General features: G+C 45.0%; 1 protein-coding gene across 3 annotated transcripts in view; it reads left to right on the top strand.

Annotated features, from left to right (window-relative positions):
* Nucleotides 1-8,801, top strand: part of Sel1l (SEL1L adaptor subunit of SYVN1 ubiquitin ligase) — a 42,627-nt gene extending 33,826 nt beyond the window's left edge. For 2 of the 3 annotated variants that reach the window (XM_021178760.3, XM_021178763.2), the window contains exons 18-21: nt 153-227; nt 853-1,025; nt 2,850-2,978; nt 4,804-8,801. In XM_021178760.3, coding sequence (XP_021034419.1) covers nt 153-227; nt 853-1,025; nt 2,850-2,978; nt 4,804-5,013 — 587 coding nt within the window. In that variant the 3' untranslated portion in view covers nt 5,014-8,801. The remainder of the gene's footprint in view (nt 1-152; nt 228-852; nt 1,026-2,849; nt 2,979-4,803) is intronic. The other variant, XM_085830605.1, reaches the window with a different exon arrangement.
* Nucleotides 8,802-27,773: the final 18,972 nt, after the last annotated feature.

Raw genomic sequence — 27,773 nt, 5'->3', positions numbered from 1 at the left:
GAAGTAGTGTCATCCTGACCCAGTGATTCCTTTGAACCTGGCGTTTTCTAACGCTTCTTTACTTCCCAGACTGCCTTAATTTAGTATTTACTGTCCTCCACCCTATTTTACAAGCGAAAACACTTGGTTTCTGTTTCACATCTCTCCTGTAGGAGAAGCAACCATTGTAGGTGAGAATGAAACTTACCCCAGAGCTTTACTGCATTGGAACAGGGCCGCCTCCCAAGGTGAGTGGCTGATTGTCAGAATGAGCCTTACCCAGACTTCTCACTCTGTTGGTTTCTCTGTTGGTCTCATGGACATCGTCAGACACTGCTACGTACCTTGTGATCAGCCTTCATTCCTCGGTCAGTGGTTGCAGTGCCAGACCTTGATGGACATTTCCATCACCATTTGGTTTTTAGCTTCAGGCTGGTTGACTGTATTAATTGAAAACTGAAAAATGTGTAATAGAATTCCAGCCTGAAATGGAAAAGAACTCTTAGCTTTCCCTACCCTTTCTTTAATGTATTTTTCTCACACACTCCTCTCCACGTTAGGCCTCTCCTTCTCCAGTCGTCACAGTGCTCACACTCAATGGTGGTTTACATTCAGTGACGTAGGTAGAGCATGGTCCTTTGAAGAGTGGCATTAGTGAAGCAGCCCTGACTTCTCTATGCCTGTTACGTGCTTTCTGAGAAGAGATGATGTCTACTCTAAATGTTTAAGTGACATTAGAACTTGGCTCAGGGAGCCTTTTAAAGTTTTTCTACTACAAACGAAAATTCTGTTTTATATATGCATGGTAACTTTTAATTTCTTTTAAGCACACTTTCTCAGCGGTTTGGGGTTTACTTTTGATTTTTATTTCAGGTTACACTGTGGCTAGAATCAAGCTTGGCGACTACCACTTCTATGGCTTTGGCACTGATGTGGATTATGAGACTGCATTTATTCATTACCGCCTGGCTTCTGAGCAGCAGCACAGCGCCCAAGCTATGTTTAACCTGGGCTACATGCACGAGAAGGGCCTAGGCATTAAACAGGTGAGTGTGGGCCACGCTGGCGCTGAGGAGCAGGGGGAGACGCCTGTACTGCAGGAAAGCAGTGCTTCTGGGATTCTGTCAGACCTCGGGCTACAGGAGGAGAAGCGGGCCTCCAGTGTGTCAGCACTGTCCCTGCACCTCATACCTAGCACATACATGAGGGTGAGCTCTGCTCTATGCTGGGTAGTGCTCTCTGTTGAAAGCCTCTTCTTTCAGGAACTGTATCAGCATTTAGTCATCACAGTTGCCTCTGAATCATTTTGAAATGGAATAAAATCTTTTCTACCGATGAACGTTTTCCTAATCTTCATCTTCCTAATGAAATCTAGTTTTCTTTAGAATGGCTCTAAGTTTTGCCCTGTCTACCCCAAAAGGGTTCAGAGAAAGTGTTACTACTTGTATGCTTTGGAATAAAGACTACGATAAGAGTATTCTAGAAGAGAAGTGGGGTCCAACCTGTGAAAATAAGTAATTGGACACAAAACTCACAGTGAGTTCATAGCATGGCATGACTTACAGCGTGTCACAGTCACCCTTTCCTTTCTTTCCTGCTTTGTAAATGAAGTCAACATTCTTACTACTACCAGCTCGTCAGTGCTGCTGGACATGCTGGCACACCCTGTAACAGGGTAGAGGCAAGAGGTCGGGGTCAAGGTCTTCTTCAGCTACCCAGCTCATTAAACGCCTGTCTGGGCTAAGTGAGGCCCTGTCTCAAAACAACAGAAACGGCAAAATTCAGTTCAACACCATGTAAACTGCTACTAAAGTATGAAGGTTGATGATTAGAAAATGTGACTCAGGATGTGGTTTCATGTGGCTTCGTTACCCATTAGTCATACACAGCACAACGGCTACGGTAGCACATTAAGTTGGATCCACAGTCTCAAAAGATTCCATTGTAAAAAATGTTTAAATTATGTATGTTTAATTGGGTACTAGCCACAGTCTTCCTATTAATTGAAAGTGCTCTTCTCTTTAACAAATGACACATGTGAGGGCTGGGGTGAGGACCAACTGAAAGTAGCGTCTTCTGGTTAGTCTGTGTGTGGAAGAGGTAACTTGTGGTGGTCCTTGTCCTTTGCCATGTGTCGTAGCGTTCTGTCCTATAAGTTTGGTTTGCTTCAGAGCTCCCAGCACCCTGTCCTGCCATTCTGAAATCTGAACCAGCCATCCTGGGGCAGAATTAGTTATGACTTGGGTGGCTCTTTTCAGATTCCTGTAAGCAAGACTGTGACGGTTTGTGTCTAGTCAGCACAGGAGCCTGCTCAGAAAACAGCATAGCAAAATGACTGCCTAGACAGTGATCTGCAAGGTCTTCCCACCCCAGAGAATAAAACTGCAGCCCTCTTCTGTAGACGTGGGCTACCACGTGCACAGGCGTGGCCCAGGCACTCTGTCTTAGCAAAGCACACAGTAGAAGTTGAGAGATCCTCAAATAGATTGCCATACTTCTCTAGCCCAGGACCAGCTGCAGATTTTTGACGGTGCTACCCCAGTGTAGGACCAGAGATGCTTGCACTGACTAAAGTTAGCTTGAGACTTAGAGACTTTTCGTGGAAGTCTCCAGGTCAGTAATATGATGTTAGGCGTGTGGCTGAATCCACTGTGTCTACACATAAAATCTGAGGTTGGATTAGAGGAAATGCATTACATTTTCCAATTCCTGATTTTAAATTTTCCAAATGGTTTAGTTAGATAATTAGAGGAGTTTCGCCTGGGTAAAGCTTAAGGCTGTCCTTTAGGTAACAGACATTGATTTAGGTCGGATCTTGAAAGGCTAACACAAATTTTTCTGAAACATTTCCTTTGCTTTCTGTCCTCTAGGACATTCACCTTGCAAAACGCTTTTATGACATGGCAGCCGAGGCTAGCCCAGATGCACAAGTACCTGTGTTCCTCGCACTCTGCAAATTAGGTGTCGTCTATTTCTTACAGTACATACGGGAAGCAAACGTAAGTGAGCTGTGGCTCTTAGTTAGAGATACAAATTATGTCACTTTCTCAGGCCTGGAGAATAAAAGTTGGAGGCACAGAGTCTCTCTGTCATCCCAGGTAAAGGGCAAATGAATTCCTCGTGGGTAACCTGTAGAGCAGGCAGGAGCACAGTTTTCAGGTGGCATTTCTCAGAGCTCTTAACACGAAAGCACGTGGCATCGGTGCAGGTGTTTTCTGGTTCAGGGAAAACAGACAACCCGTGACACTCTGAAACAGTAATAAACATTAAGTCAGACGAATTCCCGTCAACAACTCAGACCAGTACCGAAAGAAGACTAAGCTAGAGGGGAAGCCAGCAAGCTGATTCACTGTATATCTGATTGTTCTCAGTGCCATACAAGTCAACACGATGACAGAGCTGCTGGTCTAATAGAGCCTCAGCTGCTTACGTGGGCTGATGGAGCCTAAAGAGGAGGGGAGTTACCTGTTCCCTTCAAAGCTACCACCTGGAGAAACAAGGCTTACATGGACGTGCCCGTGGGCTCTACCACTTAGATTTTGCTCCTGTCCCCATATTCTCTGATAGTGGATTCACCGGTGCAGCATTCGGTTCCATAAACACTATGATGCTCGAAGTTGTTGTTGGAGCCATCATCAGGGTCAAGTTGTCCTTATGCAGAGTAATAAGTAAGCAGTGCTTCTCCCACACTAACATAAGCAGTGGACTCCTCTCCCTCTGCCCTTACCACACCACTGAGATCCTCCACACAGATTCCCAGAACCCAGGATACCTTAGATTCGTACATATGTATAATGTCAGTGGTTGCAGTTCCCTGGTAGCATGAGCCAGTATGCTGTACTTCCTGCCAGAATGCACTAGGCAGCTCACCGTGAGGACTAGGTTGAGGTGTGGGGACAGAGTAGTGCCTGGCCTGGGCTGGGTCTCATACCCAGCCAACAGGAGGTGGCTCTAACACTCTGCAGGGCTGTCCCAGACCCTTGTACCCCACACTTTTCCTCAGTAAGTGCAGTCTAGGATACAGGATGGCAGCATACCATCTTGTATGGAGAGGAATCTTTTGCTGTCTTTCTATACAGATCTAGAAAGAGAACAGTAAGATTCTCCAACTGAAACAAAAAAAGAACAAAGCAATCCCAGTCCATCAAAAAGCAAGAGAAATAAGTATTGATGGGAAGGAGGTCAGACTAGATGAACAGACACAAAATTCCCTGGGAACATAATCATTTCCTGGATTTTCTTTTTCCTACAAAATTAAGCACCTGTGCCTACAAATGTGTATTATGGGAGCTCTTGGGCATAATTTTACAAAATCTCATAGACTAGGAATGTAACTTGTAAGTTCAAATTTCTTTGTAAAATGGTGTGCATTTTAATTAAAACAACCAAAAAGAGGTGTTTGTTCATCAACTGGACACCTGGTCCTGTAGCTGTCAGTTCCATGGGAGAAGCACAGCTGGCTGTCACCTGCCTGCTGTCACTGCGGACAGGTTAGAGGTATGCCAGGATTCAGATTTGGGGGGAGGGGGAGGTCTTTTATTATTCTGCTGATCCTTTCAGATATCTACTAGAGAAATAGCTAGAAATTGCCGAATTAGATTTCTGATGGGAAAAAACAGACATCTGATGTCCGCTATTAGGAAACCCTAGCTTAGGTCTTGAGACACACCCTCTGGGTGTCAGTAGAAGGGTTTAAAAATCATCACAGTGTCCTAGAATTTAGTTTTTCAAAGTCTCATGCTTATGTCTGCTGTTAAGTAACTAGCTTCAGAGTTCTTTCACCGACATCGAAGTGCTAATGCTTTTTGTGTTGTTCTCATTAAGATTCGAGATCTATTCACGCAACTCGATATGGACCAGCTTTTGGGACCCGAGTGGGACCTTTACCTCATGACCATCATTGCACTGCTGTTGGGTACAGTCATAGCTTACAGGCAGCGACAGCACCAGGACATACCAGTTCCCAGGCCCCCAGGGCCACGGCCGGCTCCTCCCCAGCAGGAAGGACCACCAGAGCAGCAGCCACCACAGTAGCAGCCACACACTCACCTGGGTCGGTGACCACTGGGGAGCTGCTTGCTGAGAACGCTTGCATTTGATGTAGGGCTCTGGATGGTGGCCACCGCCTGGAAGAGGCGTGAGGAGTGTTGAATCCCAGAAGCTGCTTAGAACCTGCTGCCTTCCTTTTCAGGGATGTGTAGCTCTCGCCAGAGCTGCAGTGAATGTTTGTTTCAGTGCCATACGGAATGACAACTCTCAGTGGCTTTCCTCTTTCCTTTTTCTTTCTTCGTTCTGCAAACATACACAAGACACTCGCTCGAGTCATGTCTACTGTACCCTATCTTTCCTGAGAGACCTTTCGTCATCCTGTCGATGTGCATAACTTCTTACCTGTCTTCTAAGGTCCTGAGCATTGACAACCTGGGGAAACCCAGTAAGTTGCAAGTTTAACCCTAAAAACATGCTTAAGTCTGAGACTAGAACTTGCCATTAAGTCAAAAGCAAAACAAGCCAAGCAGGACGTCTTCAGGGTGTTTGGGAAATGCAGTAACTGGGAAATTTTACCAGTACATGCCAGGTCATATGTTTGGCACTCTTATTTTAAAAGGGATTATTGAACGGATTCCTGTGCTGTGACTGTGACACTTCCTAGCAAACTTCTCTTCCTCGAAGACTGAAAGGCTTTGCTAAAGACTTCATGACGTCACATCCCTGCCATGGAGTAGAAGTCAAACTCAGTGAGCTGACTCCGTGCTCTCACAGAGGACTTTGCCCCCAGCTACTCGTGTGATCTGTGTATACAGAGCCCTAGTCCAGATGCCAGAGGATGATCTAAATGGAGAAATCAGAAAACAGCCTTAACCAACTTGAGGTGGGATCTGGGACATGCCCTCCCTCGGGTAGATGTGTTGCTTCCTGGGTCTCATTTTACTTCACATTTCTTCTGGCACAGAGAACAGACAACCCTCCGAAAGTCTTCAAATATGAAATGCTATTGTCAAGATTGGCAGGTAGTGACTTCCTTTGTAATACTAAAATACTAAAATACTCAGATAATGGAGGATGGGTTAGACCCAATGCATGGCAAAACCAAAGGCCTGGGTGAACCATTGTGTATGCTGTGGGAGCTTTTTATTTCTGACGGTTTGATGTGGCTGTAGAAAGTCAGCCACTGCATAGCTGTTGTGTTATCGCCCGTCTGTTGTAAACGCCTGCTTCAGTAAGAGGCAAAAAACGACGATTGAGACCTTCACATAATCACCCCTACGAAAGAACCAAAGCCCAAGCTGAATTTGTGGTTTGTGTAACCAAATCTGTGGGTGGTAGCGTTCGTAGCCAGCACCCCACGGGAGCTCACGCCCCCTGTTCATTATCACCTTTACATTGTTTTCTGTAATCCTTGTCTGCAATGAAACTTGACTTTATCACTTGTGGAGTTTGGAAAGCTTTGAGTTTGAATGTTGGGATTGTAATCAGAATTCAATTTAGTTCATCTATATTGAACATGAAGGCTTTAAATGTGAAGTTGTGTACATTTGTGTGTGCTCACAGTATTATGGGAAACCCAGTAAGCAAAAATTTTCCTCGAAGATATTTGCCTCCAAATTTGAAGACATGGCCACAGAGAGGCAGATCTTTGAGAGGCAGCCAGCATTCCTCTCAAAAATGTAATGTTGCTTTGGGCTTGTAAATAGTAAGGCTTACTTGGTGTCCTGTGCTGAAAGACTAGATTGTGAGCGGAGCAGTAAACAGGGTCCTTAGCCCCGCCTCCTCTCCCAGCCCCTCCCTCAGCCCAGGAAAGGAAATAACACGGCCCATCTCTCTTCCTTTAGAAGGCAGGTTTTACATTATTCACAGGAACTGGGCACAGTGGTGTGTAGCCGAAGTCTCCTGTCACTGGGCGACTGAGGGAGGAAACTCACAGTAGGCTAGGGGGTTAAGACCAGCTTAGGCAATACAACAAGACCCAGTCTCTAAAAATAAATAAATAAAAAGATGGGAAACTCTAAGAAGCCAGCGGCTTCTGTGGTTTTCCTGTGCCATCCACCTCAGGCCTCCTTGGATGGCAGCAGTTTTGCCTCCATCTTTACTTCCTACAGAAAGTACTTGAAGAAAAGGATCTCTTAAAATAGCATACACTACCTAAGGCTGAATGGGACGGTCTAGGTTTGTTCTTCATGTAGCAGACTTGCCCCTTGCTGTCCTTTTACGAATGGTCACTACAGAGACTTTTACCCTGTTTCCAGCCTGCGGCATCTACTACGAGAAATCTAGAGAGCGTGTTTAAAAGAACTCAGTTCTCGCTGCCTCTTTCCTAGATGACTTCAAAATGCTTTGCTCTGTTCTCTTACCGTCTGTGGGACGTGGTACCTAAGCAAATAGGAATTGGGTTCGGTGTTTCTCTTAAAAATAATGCACAGTACTTACTAATGGCATCCATTTGAATAAAGTGGCAATAAAGCTAGTTGATGTCAGTGACATTAAGCCAACTCCAGGATTCGGGAGTTTTAGCGTTAGGATTTAGATTTACCAGCTAGAGCGTGGCTTCCTTCCTCCCTGTAGCCCATCCCTACTGCTGCCTTTCGTGGTCTGTCTTGCAGGTCTGTCTTGCAGCCTACCAAGGCTCTCTGATGAGCCTCTGTTCTCCTGTGCCCCTGCCCTGTTGGACAACCAGCTATGTCAGAGTCTAGAGAACACAAGTTTTACTTCTGTGGTAGTGTACAAAAGTGGAGTTTTTGTTTTTGAAATTTTTGTTTCTGATTTCTGGGTTTTCTTAGTTACTAGCCGATAATACAGAAAAAGGTCAGACAGGGGCTTTATTTTTCCCCAAATTTATTAATACCTAAACTAGATTAATGTAAAAGTACAAGTCCTAAATCTTGGTACTCCTGAAGGTTTGTAATTCTTCTGAAAAAAATATAGATAGATAGATTAATTTCTGAACATATTATCACTCACCATCTCTACCTTGGAGAAGCGTTAGAACCCTGCTCCAGGGGTCTGGTGAGGAGCGGGTGGCTGGGGGGTTCTCTACACAGAATTTGGTTTCGTCTGGCTGCTTGGTTGGGTTTTCTCTCTCCTCTGCTCCCCAGGTTTGCTCTCTCCTGCTTAGGAGCAGCCATGGCAGCCTCCACATGCAGACCTCAACCCCTCGTGTGTGTGGCATTTGCACCAGTGACCAATCACATCTGCAAAATACGCAAGAAGATACGCAAGAAGTAACCGGAACAAAGGAAAACTATTTTATGAAAAAAAAAAAAAAAACTATTTTCATCAGTTATTGCTCAGATACGAGAGAAACTATTTCTGGATGCTGTATTGTCAGGTTTTTAAGTGGGTATTATTCTTTGAAAAAGAAGCTAAGTGTCTTCACCCACTAGAGACTTGAAGAAAGTTTGAAATAATCCCATATAGCAATGATTTCTATGTTAAAGAGCCTGTTTACACATCAGAAAGCCGATTTTGTATGCATATGAAGGGCCCTTTGGTTATGAGCAGGGAGCCATCCAGATGTTCTTTCTTTACTATTTATTGGTGAACGATCTGACACTATTTCTCTTTTATTTAAAAGACAATGTTGATATGATCAAAGTATGACCACTAGAAATGTTGAGGGACATGCTTAAAGAGCATAAGCTGATGTCATGAAGGAACACCATACTAGACTTTTTGTAAATTTATTTTGTATTTAATGGAATGCAGTATAACGGCTGGTGACGTGTATTATAATTGTGTAAACAAATCCTGTTAATAGAGAGATGTACAGATTCATTTTGTACTGTATCTGGAAACTTGTGAAATAAAGACCCCCTCTCTGGTTATCTGTCTGTGGGCGTGTGCGGCATTCAAAGGCCTCCATGTGCAGACTTTGCTCTTAACCTGAAGATTGAACATTTTAGCTAACCCTTAGTGAAGTACAGAAATGAAATTCTAGAATGCATTCATCTGGGGAAATTTGAATCTGTCTTTCATTTTTAATATCTGTCAGATTCCCATGCACTAATTGAACATTGTCCCGGGAGGATATAAATTTACCAGGAAGTGGTAACTATAGAATCTGATGTTTGACCTCAGTCTGCCTGAGATGTCGGAAGTACACACACCTCTGTTTACACTGGTTATAGTCCAAACTTAGCAAAGGATATCTGCCTGCTCATCCCAGAGGGCTTGCAGAGACACAGATACAGCGCAATAAGGCCTACTTAAAATCAGATATCAATAAAGAGGACACAGAGGAACAGCCCTAGCTGAGAGTAAGTGTTGTGCACACAGTTCTAGCTAGGGGTATGGCGTGTGGCAGTGGGAGAGGGCTTCCTAATGAAATAGGAGGAGCTTTGGGTTGCATCCTTAAGAAAAGAAAGGAAGCAAGCCGGAAGAGAGTCATAGGTTTGTCCTTCAGCACCCTAGCTGACAACTCAGAGGTGATAAAAGCCAGGTGGCCCAGCTTAGCAACATCAGATCCTTGGGTAAGAAGTCTAGATAATGCAGACTGCCACAAATAAAATTTTGGGTCTCAACTGCTACTCCAAGGAACACAGCTACCTGAGATGGCCTAGGCTAAAGTAAAAGTGAAGACAGAAACATCCAAGTGACAGCCTCCGAAGTGTGCCTGGAATTAGGCACGGTGGCTGTATACCACTAACAGAATTTCTGTGTGGGTGCTACAGTGAAGCCTTCAGTCTTCGTTCATTGGCTGTTACAGCACCTGTCCTTTAGCTTCCTTGAGAGCAATCACATACATTGGATATACCCCCATGGGAAGCTGCTGATGCTGAACTGTGGAGTTGAGAGTTTATCCATCTGCATTTCCCAGACGCTTCGACCATGGCCTTGCCCATTGTATCTTTCTAGGTGTGAGAACTACACACAATTTTAAAAATAGAACCATTTCTGTAGTAGAAACTATGAAAAACATGCAGAAGGAAACATCTTCTATTTCCCAGGAATGTAAGAGTTAAAAAACAAAACAACAACACTTTAGAATCCACTAGTCCAAGAGGATGAGTTCCTGGACCAGCTACAACTTAGAAAGCAGATTGAACATAAGTGGATCCTGAGAATTCTACCAAGCTGGTATTATGTGGATAATGTCCCATTTTGGACAAAACCAACTTTCCTAATGCCAAGTTGTACTCTGGATTAATTTCATCGTAATACAGTAGTATCAAAAAGCTGAGTGTAGTGGTGCATACCTTTAATCCCTGCCTTCAGAGGCAGGAGGGTCTCTGAGTTCAAGACCAGCAAGTTCCAGGACAGCCAGGGCTTTAAAGAGAGACCTTGTCTCAAAAATAAATGAAGGAAGAAAGAAGGAAAAGAAAAGATATAACCTGACAAACTTGCTGTTTGAACAATTTTGTTTGGTAACATCTTATACAATGCATGCAAATGGCCTTCTTACAGAAAGGATTGAAAATAGCATACTATTTGCCTATTACCCGATTTTGACATGCACTGAAATAAGTAGGACTGTCCACAGTGGAGCTGCAAACGGCTGCCTCTGTTCATTTGAGGAGCTCCCCCTGCCCCCGCGCCCCACTTTGTTTCATTAGTATCTATTTCATCCCTCACTTGAAACTTAAAAGTAATGGCAAACTTGGTGTTGATGCCAAAGTGTGTATTAAGTTTTATTTTCAGAAATGCATGCTTTCTTTTTTTTTCAATTTTTTATTAGATATTTTCTTCATTTACATTTCAAATGTTATCCTGAAAGTCCCTTACACCCTCCCCATGCCCTGCTCCCCTACCCACCCACTCCCACTTCTTGGCCCTGTCGTTCTCCTGTACTGAGGCATATAAAGTTTGCAAGACCAAGGGGCCTTTCTTCCCAGTGATGGCCGACTAGGCCATCTTCTGCTATATAAGAAATGCATGCTTTCTTATATGAATTAAGTAGCATGTGGTCTGCCAGCTACCCCACCACCACCACCACCCTTTGAACATCCATCTTGCTCAACCCAGTTTCCTTTTGCCTTCTCTTGGCCTCCTAATAGGACCAGCCTCCCTTTGAGAAGGACTTCTCCCAAGTCTTAAAAGTACTGGGAGGGCCACGTGGCCCAAGTAAGGACTCTGAACTTGGAAAATGAGGCCGTCACTGTTTTACATGATACAAGAATTCAGTGAGTCATGAAATGAGCAGATAGAAACCATTCTTGGAAGCAGACTTATTTTGAGCTCTCAAATGCATCTGTGAGTTTCAGAATTTACCCATCTGGGTTTCCCCACTCCCCTCCCCGCACCACCCCCACCCCTGGCTCTTTGTGTATGGCCAGCGATGGGGAGCAGAGGGAGCCTTCGAGCTGGCGCTCATGTGCTTCATCTCGGAGAACAGTTGCTCTGGCATCCCGCACGCATGCTACTTTTGAATAGCGTTGTTTGGTAACATCTTACGCAATGCATGCAAATGTACATCTCACAGAAAGGATTGAAAATAGCATACTATTTCCCTATAAACCGATTTTGACATGAACTGAAATAGTCCACAGTACAGCTGCAAACAGCTGCCTCTGTTCATTTGAAGAGCACACACATACATACATACATACATACACACACACACACACACACACACACACACACACTTTGTTCCATTGGTATCTTTTTCATCCCCCATTTGAGACTTTAAAGTAATTAAGCCATCATAACAAAACTAACATTTTCTATATACTTGGGTTGGTGAAACCAAGAAAGAATCTAGTCGGTGTCACATACAGCTCGGTAAGTTCCCGTGGAGACACGCATGCCTTAAGATAGCGACCGGAAGTACCATAAGCAGGAAGAAGACCCCAGCGTTAACTGAAGAGAACCTGGTTGCCTCCCTCCGGCCTGTTAGCTTTATTAAACAGCTCTTGTCACCATTCTGGACCATGAGACAGAGGTGTGAGGGAGGGGTCAGAGTCCTACACCGCCATGGCCTGCAGCTGTGTTCCCCTCCACTCCTTCCACCAGCCCTCTTGAACAGCTTAATGCAGTGGTTCTCAAGCTAGGGTAGGGATCAAACAACCCTATTCCCAGGGGTCACCTAAGTCCATCAGAAAACTCGGATATTTCCATCACGATTCATAACAGTATTGACATTATAATAAGTCTTTGTTTATGTCTTTCCTTGCACAGCCTTTATTGTGTTCACTGCATCACTGAGGTAAATCTGAAGATGAGTGTGCAGGGAAGAATGAATGGAGAATGGCTCTGTCCTCTAAGAGACATCTCCACCACTGACTGAACACCAATGTGCTTGGCATGCATTACTGAGCTGGATTGTAATGACTCCATGATGTCACTCCCTCTCTCATCTCTCTCCCAACCGCTGAAGAAGCAAACTTCTGAAAGGCTGAGCAACTTGAGATTGCTCAACTGGTGCTAGTCATAAAAAAAAAAAAAATAAAAAAAACTCAAATGCAAATAAAAGATGTTCCTAGCTCGAATACTCGGGTTCTTAAACTACTGTGATATGCTATATGCCCTGAATGCAGCGTGGTAAGCTCTATAATAGAGATGTGGACAGTCCTGTGGGGAACAAAAAGTAATGACACAAAGGGCAACATCTGCCCCCTTCCATGTCACCCTGTCCATACTAACAGGCTGTTCTGTATTTAGCATGGGCTGCTAAAATTGTTTACAGGTGCCGGACGTGGTGGCGCACACCTTTAATCCCAGCACTTGGGAGGCAGAGGCAGGTGGATTTCTGAGTTCGAGGCCAGCCTGGTCTACAGAGTGAGTTCCAGGGCAGCCAGGGTTACACAGAGAAGCCCTGTCTCGAAAAAAAAAAATTGTTTACAGGTATCCTGGTATCATGCTATTACTATAAGCATGACAGGCATATGGAGTGTTGTGAGGGTCATACATCTCTGCTCCACCATGTCTAGGGCAGAGTGAAATGACTTAAATGGCTATAGGAGCCTAGTGACCAAGACTTGAACCTTTTCCCCTAGGCCTGGCATCTCTACCTGAAGCCAGAATAACCAAAGGTCCGTCCTGCACTCATAAGCTTGGCTCCTGGGCTAGCCTGCCCAAAACCTCTGGGAGCCAGCCAGGATCTCTCTAAGGGGGGAGAAAGACTAAAGACTCAAAGCAAACATCCAAAGAGCTCAAGTAGAGCTGCAAGCTGCTTTAGGGTTGCATTTCACGAATTAGCATGGAAATAGGCAATGTCTGGCATCTAGACCCCTTCTCTACAAGGTGGGAAAGCAAGGATAATGCCAGGAATTAAACAACACCCCATGCTGGAGGACTTCATCGGTGGCCTTCAGCAACTTCTCATGCCCAAGCTGTTTCCATAGTACCAATTTTCAGGTGTAACTGTCATCTGCCCAGTTTGCCTATAGATTTTGGATCACCGGCTCCATTATGACACATCTGGGCTATTGAAGATTAGTGGAGCCAGCGAGTGCCTATGTGTGTGTGGACACTCAGTGCCAGCTGTGCCTGCCTCAGTTCTTCTGGCTTCTCTTTTCCTGAGGCTCCCTGAGGCCTCTCTGCCCTCTAGCCAGGCTTGTGCTCCAGTCAAGCCCATCTGATATGCACCCTTGTGTGTTTCTTAGATAGCTCTTCTTATCATTGATTACAGTCTTTGCCTGCTGTACTCTCCTGGCTTGTAAATCCCAAGACAGGCACCAGTCTGTCTTGTTCCCCCTCAGGGGTCCAGAGCTTGGCATGATGCCCAACATGCAAATTAATTTGTTTCATTTTTTTGAATTAGCAGATGGAGTTTCTAGTTGGAAGAACATGGAAAAAGGGGGCGTTGACATCCAGAGAAAGTGCAGACGTGCAAATGGACATTTAACAGTTTGAGTGGTGCCCCATGGCTTAGCCACTGTATATGAGACTTCCCTGAACTCTCTCAAGTCCCAAGAAGGATGGAGATATCCCTTCTGAGAAATCAGCTTAGGAGAGGGACAAGTGGCCCACATCACCTGGAGGGAGGCCTGCTCAGGAATCTCTCCCACACACAGGCAGTGTCCAAGAAATAGGAACAGAAAGTTTAACATTGAACTCGACCCACTGGAGTAACAAAGCCCTTTCCAAACTAAGAAGAGGGAAGCATGGAGTACTTAGAGCATCAATGAAAAGAAACCAAAACAACCTCTGCCCTCTTTAGCTGTGCTGTTCCAATCCCATCCAATGCTACCTGGGTGTTTACTGCACCCAAGCCTGGACAAGAAAGGAGGAGAGAAAGGCAGTGTAGCCAGGGGGGCTGTGAGTGCCACCAGGAGATGCCACCTTTGCCCTGTGTCTACTAACTCCCACGGGACATGGGCCCTTCCATGCATATCTTTCTTCACTCAGAAAGTCTGGCTATCATAAAGATGAAAAACTTGCCTGGAATATATATAGTTGAGCCCCTTTTCTGAAAAGTCTTATCAAGTTGGTAAAGTACCATTAAACACTAGCTGATCACTAAAAATGTCTAGTTCCTTTTTAGGATTCTGTGACTCCAGCGGTTACACAGCCATCTTCGTCCTGTGGGGTGTGGCTATGTAGAAAGAATGGGTACATAGAGAACAGAGACCACAATGCAGACAGACTCCTCTCACTCACCCAGTACTGCTTCCATCTAAGCTAAACAACAAGTCGGGCTGAACTACCTACCATTCACTTGTCGACCAGGCAAGTCCAACCTACACCCTGTTGCCACGTGCATCCAAAGGCAGCAATGACTGCAACCTAGCACAAAATCGTAAACTCGCTGGTAACATCATGAGATTATTTTGTTACTCAATTGCACGATCCTCAAATGTGAACGCTGTCGATGATAACGCCATGTTCCCATCTACGTCAAATGATTGAATGCATCAGTTCAGAGTCTAAGCTCTTGTGTGCGTCTGTTTTCAACTAGGAATCTCACGTTGTTTTTTAATCTGGACCTATCTACCAGTTCCTCTTGAGGTAAAGAAGACAAAGTCATGAGGCTATCTGTGCAGAAGAATGGAACGACTCGGGGTGGGGATGGGGGGAGGGGGAGCAAGGAGCATGGGATCAGGGGCAGTGAGGAAGGGAATGAAGGATAATGACGTTATAATGAGACACGTATATGAAAATATCGCAATGAAATCAATTACTTTATAAGCAAATGTAATCCTCTAAAAAAAAAAACATGGGTGTAGTTTCCAAAGTATCCCCTAGAGGGCACCAGAGTGTCACACCGGAAAAAAAGTTGTGCGTGGTTTTTGTTTTTGTTGTTTTGTTTTGCTTTGTTTAAAAAAAAAAAGACAAGTTGGGGTGTGGAGGGCGCAGGGAATGGAATATGGAGTGTAAAAAAAATAAATTAATTTATATCATAAAAAAAGACAGGTTTTCCAGTATTTTGTGTTTGTTTTGGTTTGGTTTGTTTTTCCAGGCTACTTTTCTGAAATGAAGTTATCATACATACATACATTATCATACATAATACTGAAGTTGCAGGGAACACATGTCACCTGACATCAACCCAAGGAGCCATCAGGTCTACCCAGGTCCTGGTTGCAGTGTCGGAAGAAACAAAGTCCTCGTGGGCTTGCACCCTCTCCCGTGGGTCTCCACTGGTGCCTTCCTCCTTTGGCATCTACCAAGTTGTTCCTTCCACAACCATGTGAAGCAGGGAGAGTAAGGAGGATTAAGCATTTGGTGTGGGAAACTCCCAGGACTTGCCTCCAGTTGTAGATAATTCAGAGATGGGCCCAGGGAGAGAGGGGCATCTGCTAGAGAGTTTCTCTAGAGAGCCTCTCCACAGTGCTCTGGCTCCATCTTCTGACATGAGGACTACCATTCACTAGCAGCTACCCACTTCCCTCTGGGGACTTAATCACACTGCTCCCCTTTCCTCGCAGGTTACTGATCCTTACTGAGTGCTATGAGCTTCTGGGCTGTTGTCACCCTTACTACTTTGTTTGGCATAATGGTGACATCCAGCACTGTGGGGGCAGAGACAGAAGTCAGATGATCTGGTGGAATTAGTGAGCTCCAGATTCAAAGAGAGACCCTGTTTCAAAATGTAAGGTGGAGAGGAACAGAGGGCGGGTGATAGTGACTTATGGTTTCCACACTTTGCACACACACCTGCATACATCATGCACACACATACAGAGAGGGAGAGGGGAGAGGGAGAAGGAGAATCAGAACAGAATAACAAAATACATAGGAGGATTCTGGGAGCACTCTGGACTCATCTTCCTTAAAGTCAGCTGGCAGCCAGCCAGCACTTCGTGGGCAGACAGACCCCTTGGGTGTGAAACGAGACAACTCCCCACCCCACCTCCCACAAACACACCTTCCAGGCCAATGCCAGATGTTCCCTGAGAAAAACTCTTGTTCATGTAGCTTTTCCCCTCTCTCAATTTTTTGTTTGCTTTTGTGTGTGGACATTGTTGCTGATCAAACCCAGGGTCTTACCCATGCTAGGTCCAACAGCTAAGCTCCTGAACAACCCCCGGCCAACATCCTCCTGCCTTTCCTGATCCCTCCTGATGAATGGCATGAATAGAAACTGTCCTCTCCCATCAGGGACAGGAAGCTGATTCCCCTTCCGGAAGACTGGGCAATGGCTGGCAAAAGCTTGCGAGGAAGAAAACAGGCTTGATGGATTGTGAGGGGAAGCAGCTGGGTGTGGTGAGGGAAGGCTTCCCTCTTTCTGTGTGGGAGCTCAAGGTTTCTCCCAGAGACCCAGAGCCATGCGGGATCTCTACATCTCCTCAGTAGATATATGCTCAGGGTTCACTTGCCTGTCCTAGAGCAGAACCTACTATAATTTTGTTACCTTTAAAAAAATAATTGTGGGTGGGTGAAGTTATGTGGGTACTCACCCATGTGTGGGGGTCAGAGGATAACTTTCAGGAGTTGGTCTCTCCTCAACCACCAGTGCATTATAATGACAGAAAGTTGGGCAGCAGCACCTTTATTGGCTGGATAATCTCTCCAGTCCAATGAGCTAGAATAACTCCTTTCATGTGTAAGGGTATTTTGCCCACATGCATGTCTGTGTACCATTTGCATGACTTGTACCCTCAGAGGCCAAAAGAGGCCATCAGAGCCCCTGAAACGGGAATTATAGTTATGAGACACCTTGTGGGTACTAGGAATAGAACCTGGTTCCTCTAGAAGAGCAGCCAGTGCTCTGAACCATCTCTCCAGTCCTATCTATAATAATTTTTAAGGGACATGCCTTCTTTGTTCGTTATCCTTCATGTCTCTTTCAGATGCTACTGAACGCAGTTCTATAGATGGGAGCTATTCCACGAAGTCGTGGGGAATGGTATCATTTGTGAAAACTTTTTTTCTTCAGCTTTTTTTGAGACAAGTTCTCTCTGTGTAGCCCTGGTTGTTCAGGAACTCACTCTGTAGCCCAGGCTGGCCTCAAATTCACAAACATTCACCTGCCTCTCTGCCTATGGAGTGTTGGGATTAAAGGTATTTGCCACTACTGCCCAACTAATGAGAATTTTTTTAAAGCCAGGAAAATTAGGAGGAGGAAGAAGAGGAAGAGAGAGGGGGAGAGAGGGATAGAGGAAGAAAGGAAGAAAGGAAGAGAGAGGGGGGACAGGGAGGAAGGAAGAAAGAGAGGGATGGAAGGATGGATGGATAGCTGAGACCTTTCTGAGTAAGTCAAGAAAAAAACATGGCTACCTACCTATACCTGAGATCATGTTCTCTCACTCATCCCCTGTTCTGCTCCGAATGTCTATAGCAGAGTCTAGGGACACCCTTGGTGGTCCCCAGGCTTCTGGGACGGTGGTCCTCCCTAGCATGGAGAGATAGCAACCTCAAGAGTTGAAAATTCCTGGAGGGTCTCAAGTGGTCACACCAGACTCTCTTTGTCACCAGCCTCTCAGATTTGCTCCCATATACATGTGCACACTTGTAAGAATACTGCCGCAGACCCACTGGGCCCCTTTGTCTGCGTGGAACGGGTCTCTGGGGCAGGTGGGCAAAGCGTTGGATGGAATGACAGACAGATGCACACAGGAGATGTTGTGTAGAATCTGAATGTAATTTGTCAAATTGAGCATCAAACTTTTTATACAGAAGACAATAAGGAAGTTGGGTGACACACCAGCAAGGTACAAAGAGGTTACTGGATTCTTACACAAAACAGAGGATTGCAAACACAGAAGGTCTAACAGGAACCACCTGGGATAGAATTCATTGTTAACAACTGGGATCAAAAAGAGCTCCACGTAAGATTCACTTAATCTTAGAAGCCAGGGTCAAGGGCTTTGTGCCCTTGCCATAGTTCCTACTTTAGTCTATTGCATAGTCTACCTTCCCCCTAGGCCATTGTAAATACGTGTGTATGGGTGTAACTCAGCTATCTATAGTTCTAAGTATCTACTCTGGTTCCTCCTTAGGTCTCAAACTTCCTTCTTCCTAGATGATGGTAAATTCCTGTGTAGGGCAGTGACCTAGCTTTTATTCAAAGTGATAGTGTAATACCAGAGGCAATTCTGAATGTCACTGAATAGGCAACATTCTTACTGAATTCCAAGCCCATGGTCTGCTCAAGGACTTTTTAGGACATTGGAACACTGGCGAAGGCTTAGCTATGTCAGAATTCAATCTTAAAAGGCACTTATAATAAGATAATACTAAAAGAGAGCACGCGGATCCATACACCAGACTAACGCAGGAATAGGGTATGAGTATATGGGTTAAAGAGAACGCCAGACTCCAGGAGGTGAGTTTCCACGAAACTCTCTGCCTCATGAGTGGCTTCCAGGCCTCTTGGCCTGTCAAGCTGACTCGACCGGAGTGTGTGGTAGAATACCACACGATCTTATCATCTGTCCAGACCCCATCTCTGGGAATTGTAACAGCACAGATATAGTATATATCTGTTTCTTTCTGTGCACATATTTGTATATCAACTGAGAAGATGATTCCTGCGGGGGGCCTGCTGAAGTGGGACACAGCATTGTATGAAGGTCAAAGACTGATGATCCCTGGCCTTATAATCTTTCAGTTTGTGCTTTAATAATACTGGTGTACTTCCTCTTTTGTGCTTTATTAAGTTCTGGTTTCTTTTCTCTAACTATATCATGATTTAATAAGTGTGGTTTCTTATTATTCTATGAATAAACACTGCTGGTTTCTGGTAATAAACTCCTGTTAGTAACAGTGGATTAGAAAAATAAAAGCTTAGTTACCTAGTCTTTTCCCTCTGGTTCAAATGCCCCTCACTGGCCAGGCAAGAGGCTTGGAGCTCATTGACTCTTTGTGAACCAGTGGGAAAAGAAAAAGAAGAGAAAGAAAATCTTTTAAACAGTCAACTCACAGACACACACATTCATACCATTCACACACACACACACACACTGGTCAGGCCCAACCACCTGTCTGTCTCATCAGCTCCACAAGTGTTCATGAATACTTACATACACACACCTATACTTACACACGCATATATATATATATATATATATATATATATATACATTTGGTGGCTGGAACAAAAGCTCCCACAAGCAAGTTCTGAAGAGCAAGTGCCAACACAGAAAATAAATAAAAAAGAAGCACTGACTTTTATTGCTCAGAGAAAGAAAAGGCTTCTACCTTTTTATGGCTGAAAGTACGAGAAAGCTTCTCCCTTGTTGTCATTCTTAGTTCTTATATTTTCTCAGGAGAATTGATCACATGGTTTTCCAAACATCCTTACATTCCATAAGTTCATTGCAAGTTTAAGACATTAACTCAAAAATGGTAAGGAATTACATCAGAAATGTTTACATGTATTTCCATTAAGACTAGTACCTGACTAAACGTTCACTATCTGTTACTAGCTCCGTAAGTAAGTTTAAAACAATGATTCTTGTGTTAGAAGTTACCACAGTTTTGCCGAGAGACACATCATCTGCCTTGTGCCTCATTACTTTTGAAGTTTTGTAGAGATAAATCAGTCAATATTTTATTTTCTGTCCTTGTACCTACAACAAATTGCCCATTCCCAGTTTATGACCTTTAGTTATCAGATAGTGATCTCATAGCTAACCTAGAAGGAATGTTTTCCCTGACATTAATCTGTTTCAAGCCTGCTTTCTTCTTCTGGTACAGTTAGCCTGTGACATGTGAAGTGTGCAGAGCCATATTTTCAGCATTTCAGATAACTGGAAACTACTTGTATACATTTAGGAATTCTATAAAATCATTATCAGAAACTATGAAATCACCAATTTGTCCACACAACATTACTACATGATAGTACATCTTCATATTGATTCTGCAGAAAATCTGCCCAATTGGATGGGCTAATGTCCAGAAATCACTAGGGTATGCTATAGTGACAGGAAAGGCAGATGAGCAGGAGGAAGCAATCCTGAAATAATAATCTCCGAAAGCCCTGCAATTCAGAGCTTACCCATTACAGCCATGCAAAGGGATGGGCCATCTCCAGAAAGCTCACTTGCATGCCTTTAGCCTTTCCTAGATGGCTGCTAACAGATTTCTTTATCCCTATATCTATTTTTACCTGTTTTGTCCACTATGACCCTGTCTTAGTTAGGGTTTCTATTGCTATGATTAAAAAAAAAATGACCAAAAACAACTTGAGAAGAAAGGAATTTATTTCAGCTTACAGTTCCACGTCAGAGTCCACCCTCCAAGTGCACCAGGGTAGGAGCTCACCTGGCCAGGACCCTGGAATCAGGAACTGAGGCAGAAGCCACGGAAGAACCGTCTTTACTGGCTTTGCTCATTCATTGCTTGTTCAGCCTGCTTCCTTATATAGGACCACATGCCAGGGATGGCCCCGCCCACACTGAGCTGACTCCTCCCACATCAGTCATCAATCAAGAGGATGCCCTACACACTAGCCTATAGGACAATCTTATAAAGGCATTTTTTTCAATTAAGATTTCTTCTTCCCTCATGGCCCTAGCTTGTATAGAGTTAAAATAAAACCCAGCCTGGGTAGGCACCCTGCTGTGCTAGGTGTAAGAATATTATGGAACTATTTGTAATGACAAAAAAAAAATAATAGGCAAATAGGCAAAAGAAATAAATGTCCATCAAAAGAACTGGAGGCTTAGACGATACTACATTCAAGAAATATGTGACCATAGAAGAGACTGAGGCTTTTCTTATGTGGTGATGGTGCTTATAAAATGGCATCCTCTTGAAAAAAGGAGCGGGGGATGGCTTATATGTTTTTGCCTATGCCTAAATTATGATAGAAAATATGTACTTGGAACAAATGGAACAAGAAAGAAATGGGAGATAAATTTGTTAGCGTGTATCCAGTCCTCGGGATTGTGTTAAAAGTTCGAACTCAGTATTTTCAAGTCAGTATTGATGCTTCATGGCACATCTTAGAAAGACATCAGTACAGCATTTCTACAGTCTCACTGGGAGACATTAACTGAAGGATTCTCTCGTGTGCTGAACCTGAGGGTCTGCCAGCAAAGGTCTACTGGCCTCCATTGGCGTGTGAAGGATCTTGGGGGTAAAGGGTTGCCTACAGCAGGGAGTACTCAGTTGAGCCTGAAACACAGAACTTTCCCGACTCTCCAGTTTTCATTTCTGCTTCTGCCACCTGTCACAGTGACGTTATCCTTGGACAGAGTCACTGTCTGATCCCCCCCGCACCCCCCCCCACGCAAATATTCCAGCCTTTAATGACTCGTGTTCTCGATGCGCAGAATCATGGCCACTGGGGAGCCCTCCAGACACTCAATTTGCTGGGTCCTTCTTCTCACTAAGGGATTCAATCCATCAAATGGTGCTCTCTCTGCAGCACAGCCTCCTGAAGCTTCGAGGGAGCTCCTACTTGACTTTAGCTGGCCATCAGGCTTCCGCCCGACAGTTTATCATTGCATGCTGGCTGTAGTCTTGCAATGCTATTCTGGAGGTGATGATGATTTTAAGGGCTAGCATAAAAGCTTTCCTCAGAGTTTTTGTTAGGTTTTAGGAATGGACCCAAGCTTCCTGATAGGTTGTGTGGGATCCAGTCCAAAATAGAAACACAATCTAAGGCTCTGTGGGTCAAGAAGCAGATGTGGCCTTTTCTGTTATGCGTCAAGCTTTGTGGGGCCTTAAGAGAGAATAGGAGCATGGGGCTGGTGAGGACAGAGGGTCACAAGAGACAGAGTGGGACAGGAAATGAAAGTACAGCTGACTGTCTACGAGGGAGGGTTCCTGGGTGGGGCTCCTAGCCCCTTCAAGTGAGCTTGCTGCAGATACTGTTAATGGCTGAGGAGCTACAATACAGGATCCACTAGCAGGAGGCAGAAGGCCCAGTGTTAAAATTTCAACAAGTGTACATTTAAAGATGTGTCATCCTTTTCTTTCCTTGTGCTTGTGCCTGAAGTCTTATTAGACATGATCAAATTGTAGTCTAAGGTTTTGTTTTGTTTTGTCTGGAGACCCCACCTTGCTCCGTGGGTATAAGGTCACAACAGCGGAACAGCAGTAGACAATAGGACTTATTTGCTTCTAGAATAATCTTTTTAAACATTATTTGTTTATTTTTATTTATATGTATGTGTGTGTGTGTGTGTCTGCTTGGTGGTGTGGGCACTATGTTTGTGCAGATGCCGGTGGAGGTCAGAAGAAGGCATCAGATCCCCTGGAGCTGGAGTTACAGATAGTTGTCCTATTTGTAAAGTCCACCCAGTGTAGGTGCTGGGAATCAAACCTGGGCCCCATACAAAATTACCAACTGCTCTTAATTGCTGAGCCATCTCGGTCCCCAATGTTCTGTGTCCCCAATGTTCTATTATAATCTTATGGAGTCACAATCATACCGAGCACATCCTGTTGACTGAAACATTGTGTAACACCTGACTGGGTTGGACTTCAGAGCACATCGTATATAAGTCGACCTAATACATCCCCATTAGGTACAGAGTCATTGCGGACTTAGCACCTGGAACTCTCCATTCCTCTGAAGTGGATCAAAATGTGCTCACACCGGGTGTGGTGGAGCTCCCCAGCACTGGGGAGGCAGAGGCTGGCAGATTTCTGAGTTCGAGGCCAGCCTTGTCTACAAAGTGAGTTCCAGGACAGCCAGGGCTACACAGAGAAATCCTGTCTCAAAAAAAAAAAAAAAAAAAAAGAAAAGAAAAGAAAAAGAAAAAAAGAAAAAAGAAGAAGAAGAGAAAAAGAAAGAGAAGAAGAAAAAGAAAATGTGCTCACAGATCCGAGAAGAAACTGAATTAAGTGAGATGCAATCTTCTAGATTCATTCTGGTCATAATGAAAATAGAATTCATCATTAGGAGATGGAGCAAGTATCAGAACTGTACAAAGGGATCTTGAGTAGGCTGATGGTGCCAACAACCTAGCTGAGTGACTCCAGCATGTGAGGATTGGCAGTGAGCACTGGCTATGGGCCTCCCAAACAGAAAGGAGTTCTAAGCAGGAACCCTCGTCGATTTCTTTAAAAATTCAGTATTTTTCCTGGGTTTTGCCTTAGTTGGGATTCTGTAAAGAAGCAGAACCGATGGGATGAATATGTTTTACAAGTGGCTGGATTAGACCTGCGCCCTTGATTTACATGCTATGGGGCTGGATAGTCCAACAGCAGCTCTCTGAATTCTGGGGAGGCGAGAACTCAGGAGCTGAGTCCACGATGCTGGACGCCTCGGCCGGCCTTTCCACCCTAGTGCGGAAGGAGAGTCCTGACCCTGCAGTACCTGCTGGGAGTCGGAAAAGGCTGGGTTCGGATGTCAGAGGAGGGCGGCGCCAGCACCAGCGCCAGCGCCAGCAATAGGCGAATGCATTCATAACCAGAGCAGCGAGCAACAGCTTCCCTCGGAGCTCCTTCCATCCAGTCTACCGTGGTTCCTACTCTGAGGGAACTTATGTACCTGTCCAGAGGTGCCTGTTAGTTGATTTCAGATCCAACCAAGCTGACAAGCAATAGCTTGGCTCCTAGAGAATCTTATTCAGTGAACGAAAACCCAAACCCAAACCTAAACCTAGTAAGAATCTGGAAGAATCTTAAGGGGATTTGAGTCTTTCTCTTGAGGACCTGGCTATCAAGATGAAGTCTAGAGGCACTAACATACCCACCCGTAGGCACAGAAACTAACTTGGCAGTAAAGTACAAGGGATACACTGGTTAGAGAAAATACGACTAATTAACAAGTCAGCCTACAATAGTGACCTCATTCCGACTGCCCAGACCATGTTAGAGGGACGGGTCTACTTTAGTGAGTCTAAACATTCCAGTGAGAGGATACTTTTGTAATCATAATTTTATATATTCAGCTTTGATAGTATAGGGCCTAGACGCTAGTCAGATCCACACAGCTATTTGCCAGCCCCTTGCAATAACACTGATGTACACTAGGCGGCGTCAGTACATATGTTTTTAACTGAGTCCAACCCAACTAGAGTATGTATTTAGTCAAATACACACAGTCAGGGGCGCATCAAGCTTGGGTGTAGAGGTGTGAGGACAATTTGTAGAAGTCAGTTCCCTCCTTCCTTCATATGGGAGCAGAGGATTTGAACTCATATCATCAGACTTGGTAACAAGTACCTCTCTCCTTGCTAGGGCTGACTCCCCAGCCCTGAAAACGGACTTCTCACAATTGACTTAACTGGATGCCAGCTCTCTTCACATCAGATGGATGAGCCTTTATAATCATCTCGAAGACATCAGCAGGCTTAAAAGAGAAGCAAAGGCTCTGGACCTGACGGTCAGGTTCCGGTTTTGCCTCTGGCTTTCTTAGCTGAGGAGTGGGGCAACAGTGAGCCTCACATCACTACAGCGGGCACACTATTAGCCTATCCCGTGGCTTCTAAGCAACTTCCCCTTCCCTGAGGTATTGCTCCCAAACTCAGTCCAGAACTCCCCTCCCTTTCACTGTCCAGCCTCCAGCTCCCCGCAGCGCTCGGTTGGCAGAGGTGAGGAATCCTCAGTTGTGGGACAAAAGGCAGGGATTCATGTTTGGTGAAGAGGCTTGCTGGTGATAGGTTTGTGTAGAATAAATAAGTGCCTGTTCATTTGGTGACCAACTAGTAGATGGTATGAGTCCCAAGGCAGCTTGCTCTTTATAAGTATCTCTCACATACAATGAAGGTGAGAGTTGAGGACTCCTTGGTCACACATTGCTGGTCTGAGGGGAGGTCAAAAATCCCCACCGGCTCTCAAAGACATAACATGGAAAACAGACGTGTGGAATATTGTTTGAGTATATCCTGGCTGCTGTAACAAAGAACTTCAAACCTGGACGCTCGTAAGCAACAGGGATCTGTTTCTCACACAATTTTGGAGAGTAGGGAGGTTCAAGGCTGAGGGAGGGGCCAGCAGAATTTGTGTCCAATGAGAACCTGTTTTCTGGTTGACAGATGCTGCATCCTCGAATGAGATGGCTACTCTTGGGCTTCTCTTAAAAAGCATTAATCCCATCCATAGGTGTTCTTCCCCCTCCTTCCCAACACACACCCAGACCTCGCCTTATAATACCAACCACGGCTGCGTTGCGAATCACGTGATGGCTGATCTTAACTGACCACTTAACTAGATTAGCAATCAACCAAAACTCAAGCTACTGGGCAGTCTAGTGATGAATTTCTTTGATCAGGTTTATTTGAAGCAGGAAGTCCCATGCTAAATGAGCCATCACCTTCTGACGGCAGTGCAGATAGGCAAACAGAGAAGAAGGATGCTCTCGCTGCTTGCCATCGCTGTTGCTAGCTAGCCAGTCCATCCTTCCTGTGGATGGTGCGACCCTTTATAGATCTTGAAGCCAGCTTTTCCCGGCTCTCTTATAGACTCAGGACCAGCAGCTCTCCAGGAATCTCAGGCCCTCAGGGTCAGAGCAGGACAGCTGAGACATCAAGCCTTGTGGACTGAATAGCTACTGGAATCTCAGCCTCTCCAGTGTGAGACAGCTGCTGTTGGACTACCCAGACAGACCACGTGATGTAAGTCAATCTAATATACCCCCCTTTTATGTATATATTCAGTGTATCAGTTCTTTTCCTTTAGAGAGTCCTAATGTATCAGGTCTCATCATAGGAATGTAAATATCCATACCATAGCAAAAATTTTAATAATTTGCACTTGAATATCTACTGAGATATTTTACATAAGATTGAATGAGTATGAGATTAAGTAACTTTATTAAAATGGCTCCTGAAGAGTTCAAATGATTTATGTGACTCACGTTCTGTTTCTAATAGATGAACTAATCTTAGTTATACAATTTACAAATTTTTATCCGGGGTCTTAGCCTATAGTCTGGTCATACAGTACAGGGAAACGTGGGCAAGCTCTGTGTTCACAACCACGGCAGAAAATGTCTTGTCACCCTGTGAGGTCCCATGATGTAAGAAGTGTCCTAGAGTGGAAAAGCCGTTCCATAAGGGTTGTATCCTGAAGCTCCGTTCACTGAGGCTTGTTCTACAGAAACGCCTGAGTATCAGCTCCTGTATCGTGGCTATGCTCTTGCAGCACAATTTAAAAAGAAAAAAAGTTAGGACAGCCTAAATGTGCAACAACCTAGGACAAACTGGTAAACTGTGAATGAAGATATAGGTGACTGAGGGGGAAGCTCATTGGTAGAACACCTGTGTGGCATAATCAACCCCCCCCCCCCGGGGTTCATTCCCGGCACGTGCCCATGCGTACACGCGAATGCGCGTGCAGGGGAGGGGGGGGCGGCTATTATATCACATCTATGGAGTAGACGCAACCATTGTAAAGACAGAGAATTTTAAGAATCGCCTGAGAAACTTAAAGAATCGAAAAAGGAAAGACTACCCAGACTCCTCCAGAAGAAATTCTCGTTCATCAGGTGTCAGATGAGACCTGTCAATCTCTGTATTTTAAATAACGTTCTCCCAGGAGAGTGTGATACCCAGACAAGCTTGAATGAGGCTAAAATGATACATGTATGTAACTACATGAGAAAGATGCTCAAGTCAGTAAAATGCACCACTGGTTGTCGCCCGGGACTGCAACTGCACAGGGGAAGATGGAACCACACATACTCACAGAGAAAGATCTGAGCCCAGGCGGTCCTGGCGGCTGCCTCTGGGAAAGGGAAGAAGAAACGGACTCTGCATTTTTGTGTGTGTGTACTTCAGTGTTTGTTTATACATTGGAGAAGATGGAGGAAGGGTAAGGGGGAGGGGAGGGAGGGAAGGAGGAGTAAGAGGGGAAGGGGGATGGTAGGAGGTAGAAGGACAAGAAAGAACTCCTTGGGGTTTCACAGGTTCCCAAGTACATGGAAAGGGTGAACATGGGAGGAAGTGTCACTCAGGACCACAGCCATGCAGCCCAGGGACAGGCCCCACGTGAGGACTCCAAGTGATGCTGTGTTCTCTCTGCGAGTCCCAGCCAAGCTCGACCTCACCCTGCAGCTAAGGCCCTCTCTCCCTCTGCTCGTTGGTGCTGAGCAGGGAGAGCCCAGACTTGGGAAGAGAGCTTTCCAGATCAACTTGGCCCACGCCAGCGCCAGCGTGGTGAGGTCATTCGGCACAGCTGCAAACTATTTCAAGGAAACAGGTGGTGGCTGTAACCTCTTCCAGGCTTGGGGTTTTGCTGGGAGAGAGGCCTCCTTCAAGGGCGTCTTCCCTGGGAGACCAGACACAGAGGTCTAGGCGGCTGGGAAAAGGGAGCACAGGGTCACAGGGCGTCCTCAGAAGCCTGCAGAGGTGTGTCCCTCCACAACCGAAATCTCAGTGCCAGCTGTTTGTTTCTCCACCATAGCAGCTGGGAAACTGTTCCTCGGGAGCCGCACCTTTAGCAAGAAAACCATTCTCTCTAGAGAGGACCAATGGAGCCATGTAATTTGAAAGTTCTGGGACCATTTTAACTGGACAGCCAAGGTTGACACCAGCTGAAGTCCCTGGACAAGAATTACTCCCTTGGAAGCCTGC

This window comes from Mus caroli, unplaced genomic scaffold (genome assembly GCF_978045245.1).
Source record: "Mus caroli unplaced genomic scaffold, Mus_caroli_1 scaffold_14, whole genome shotgun sequence".
Taxonomy (NCBI): domain Eukaryota; kingdom Metazoa; phylum Chordata; class Mammalia; order Rodentia; family Muridae; genus Mus; species Mus caroli.
This window is presented reverse-complemented; position numbering and strand designations above follow the sequence as displayed.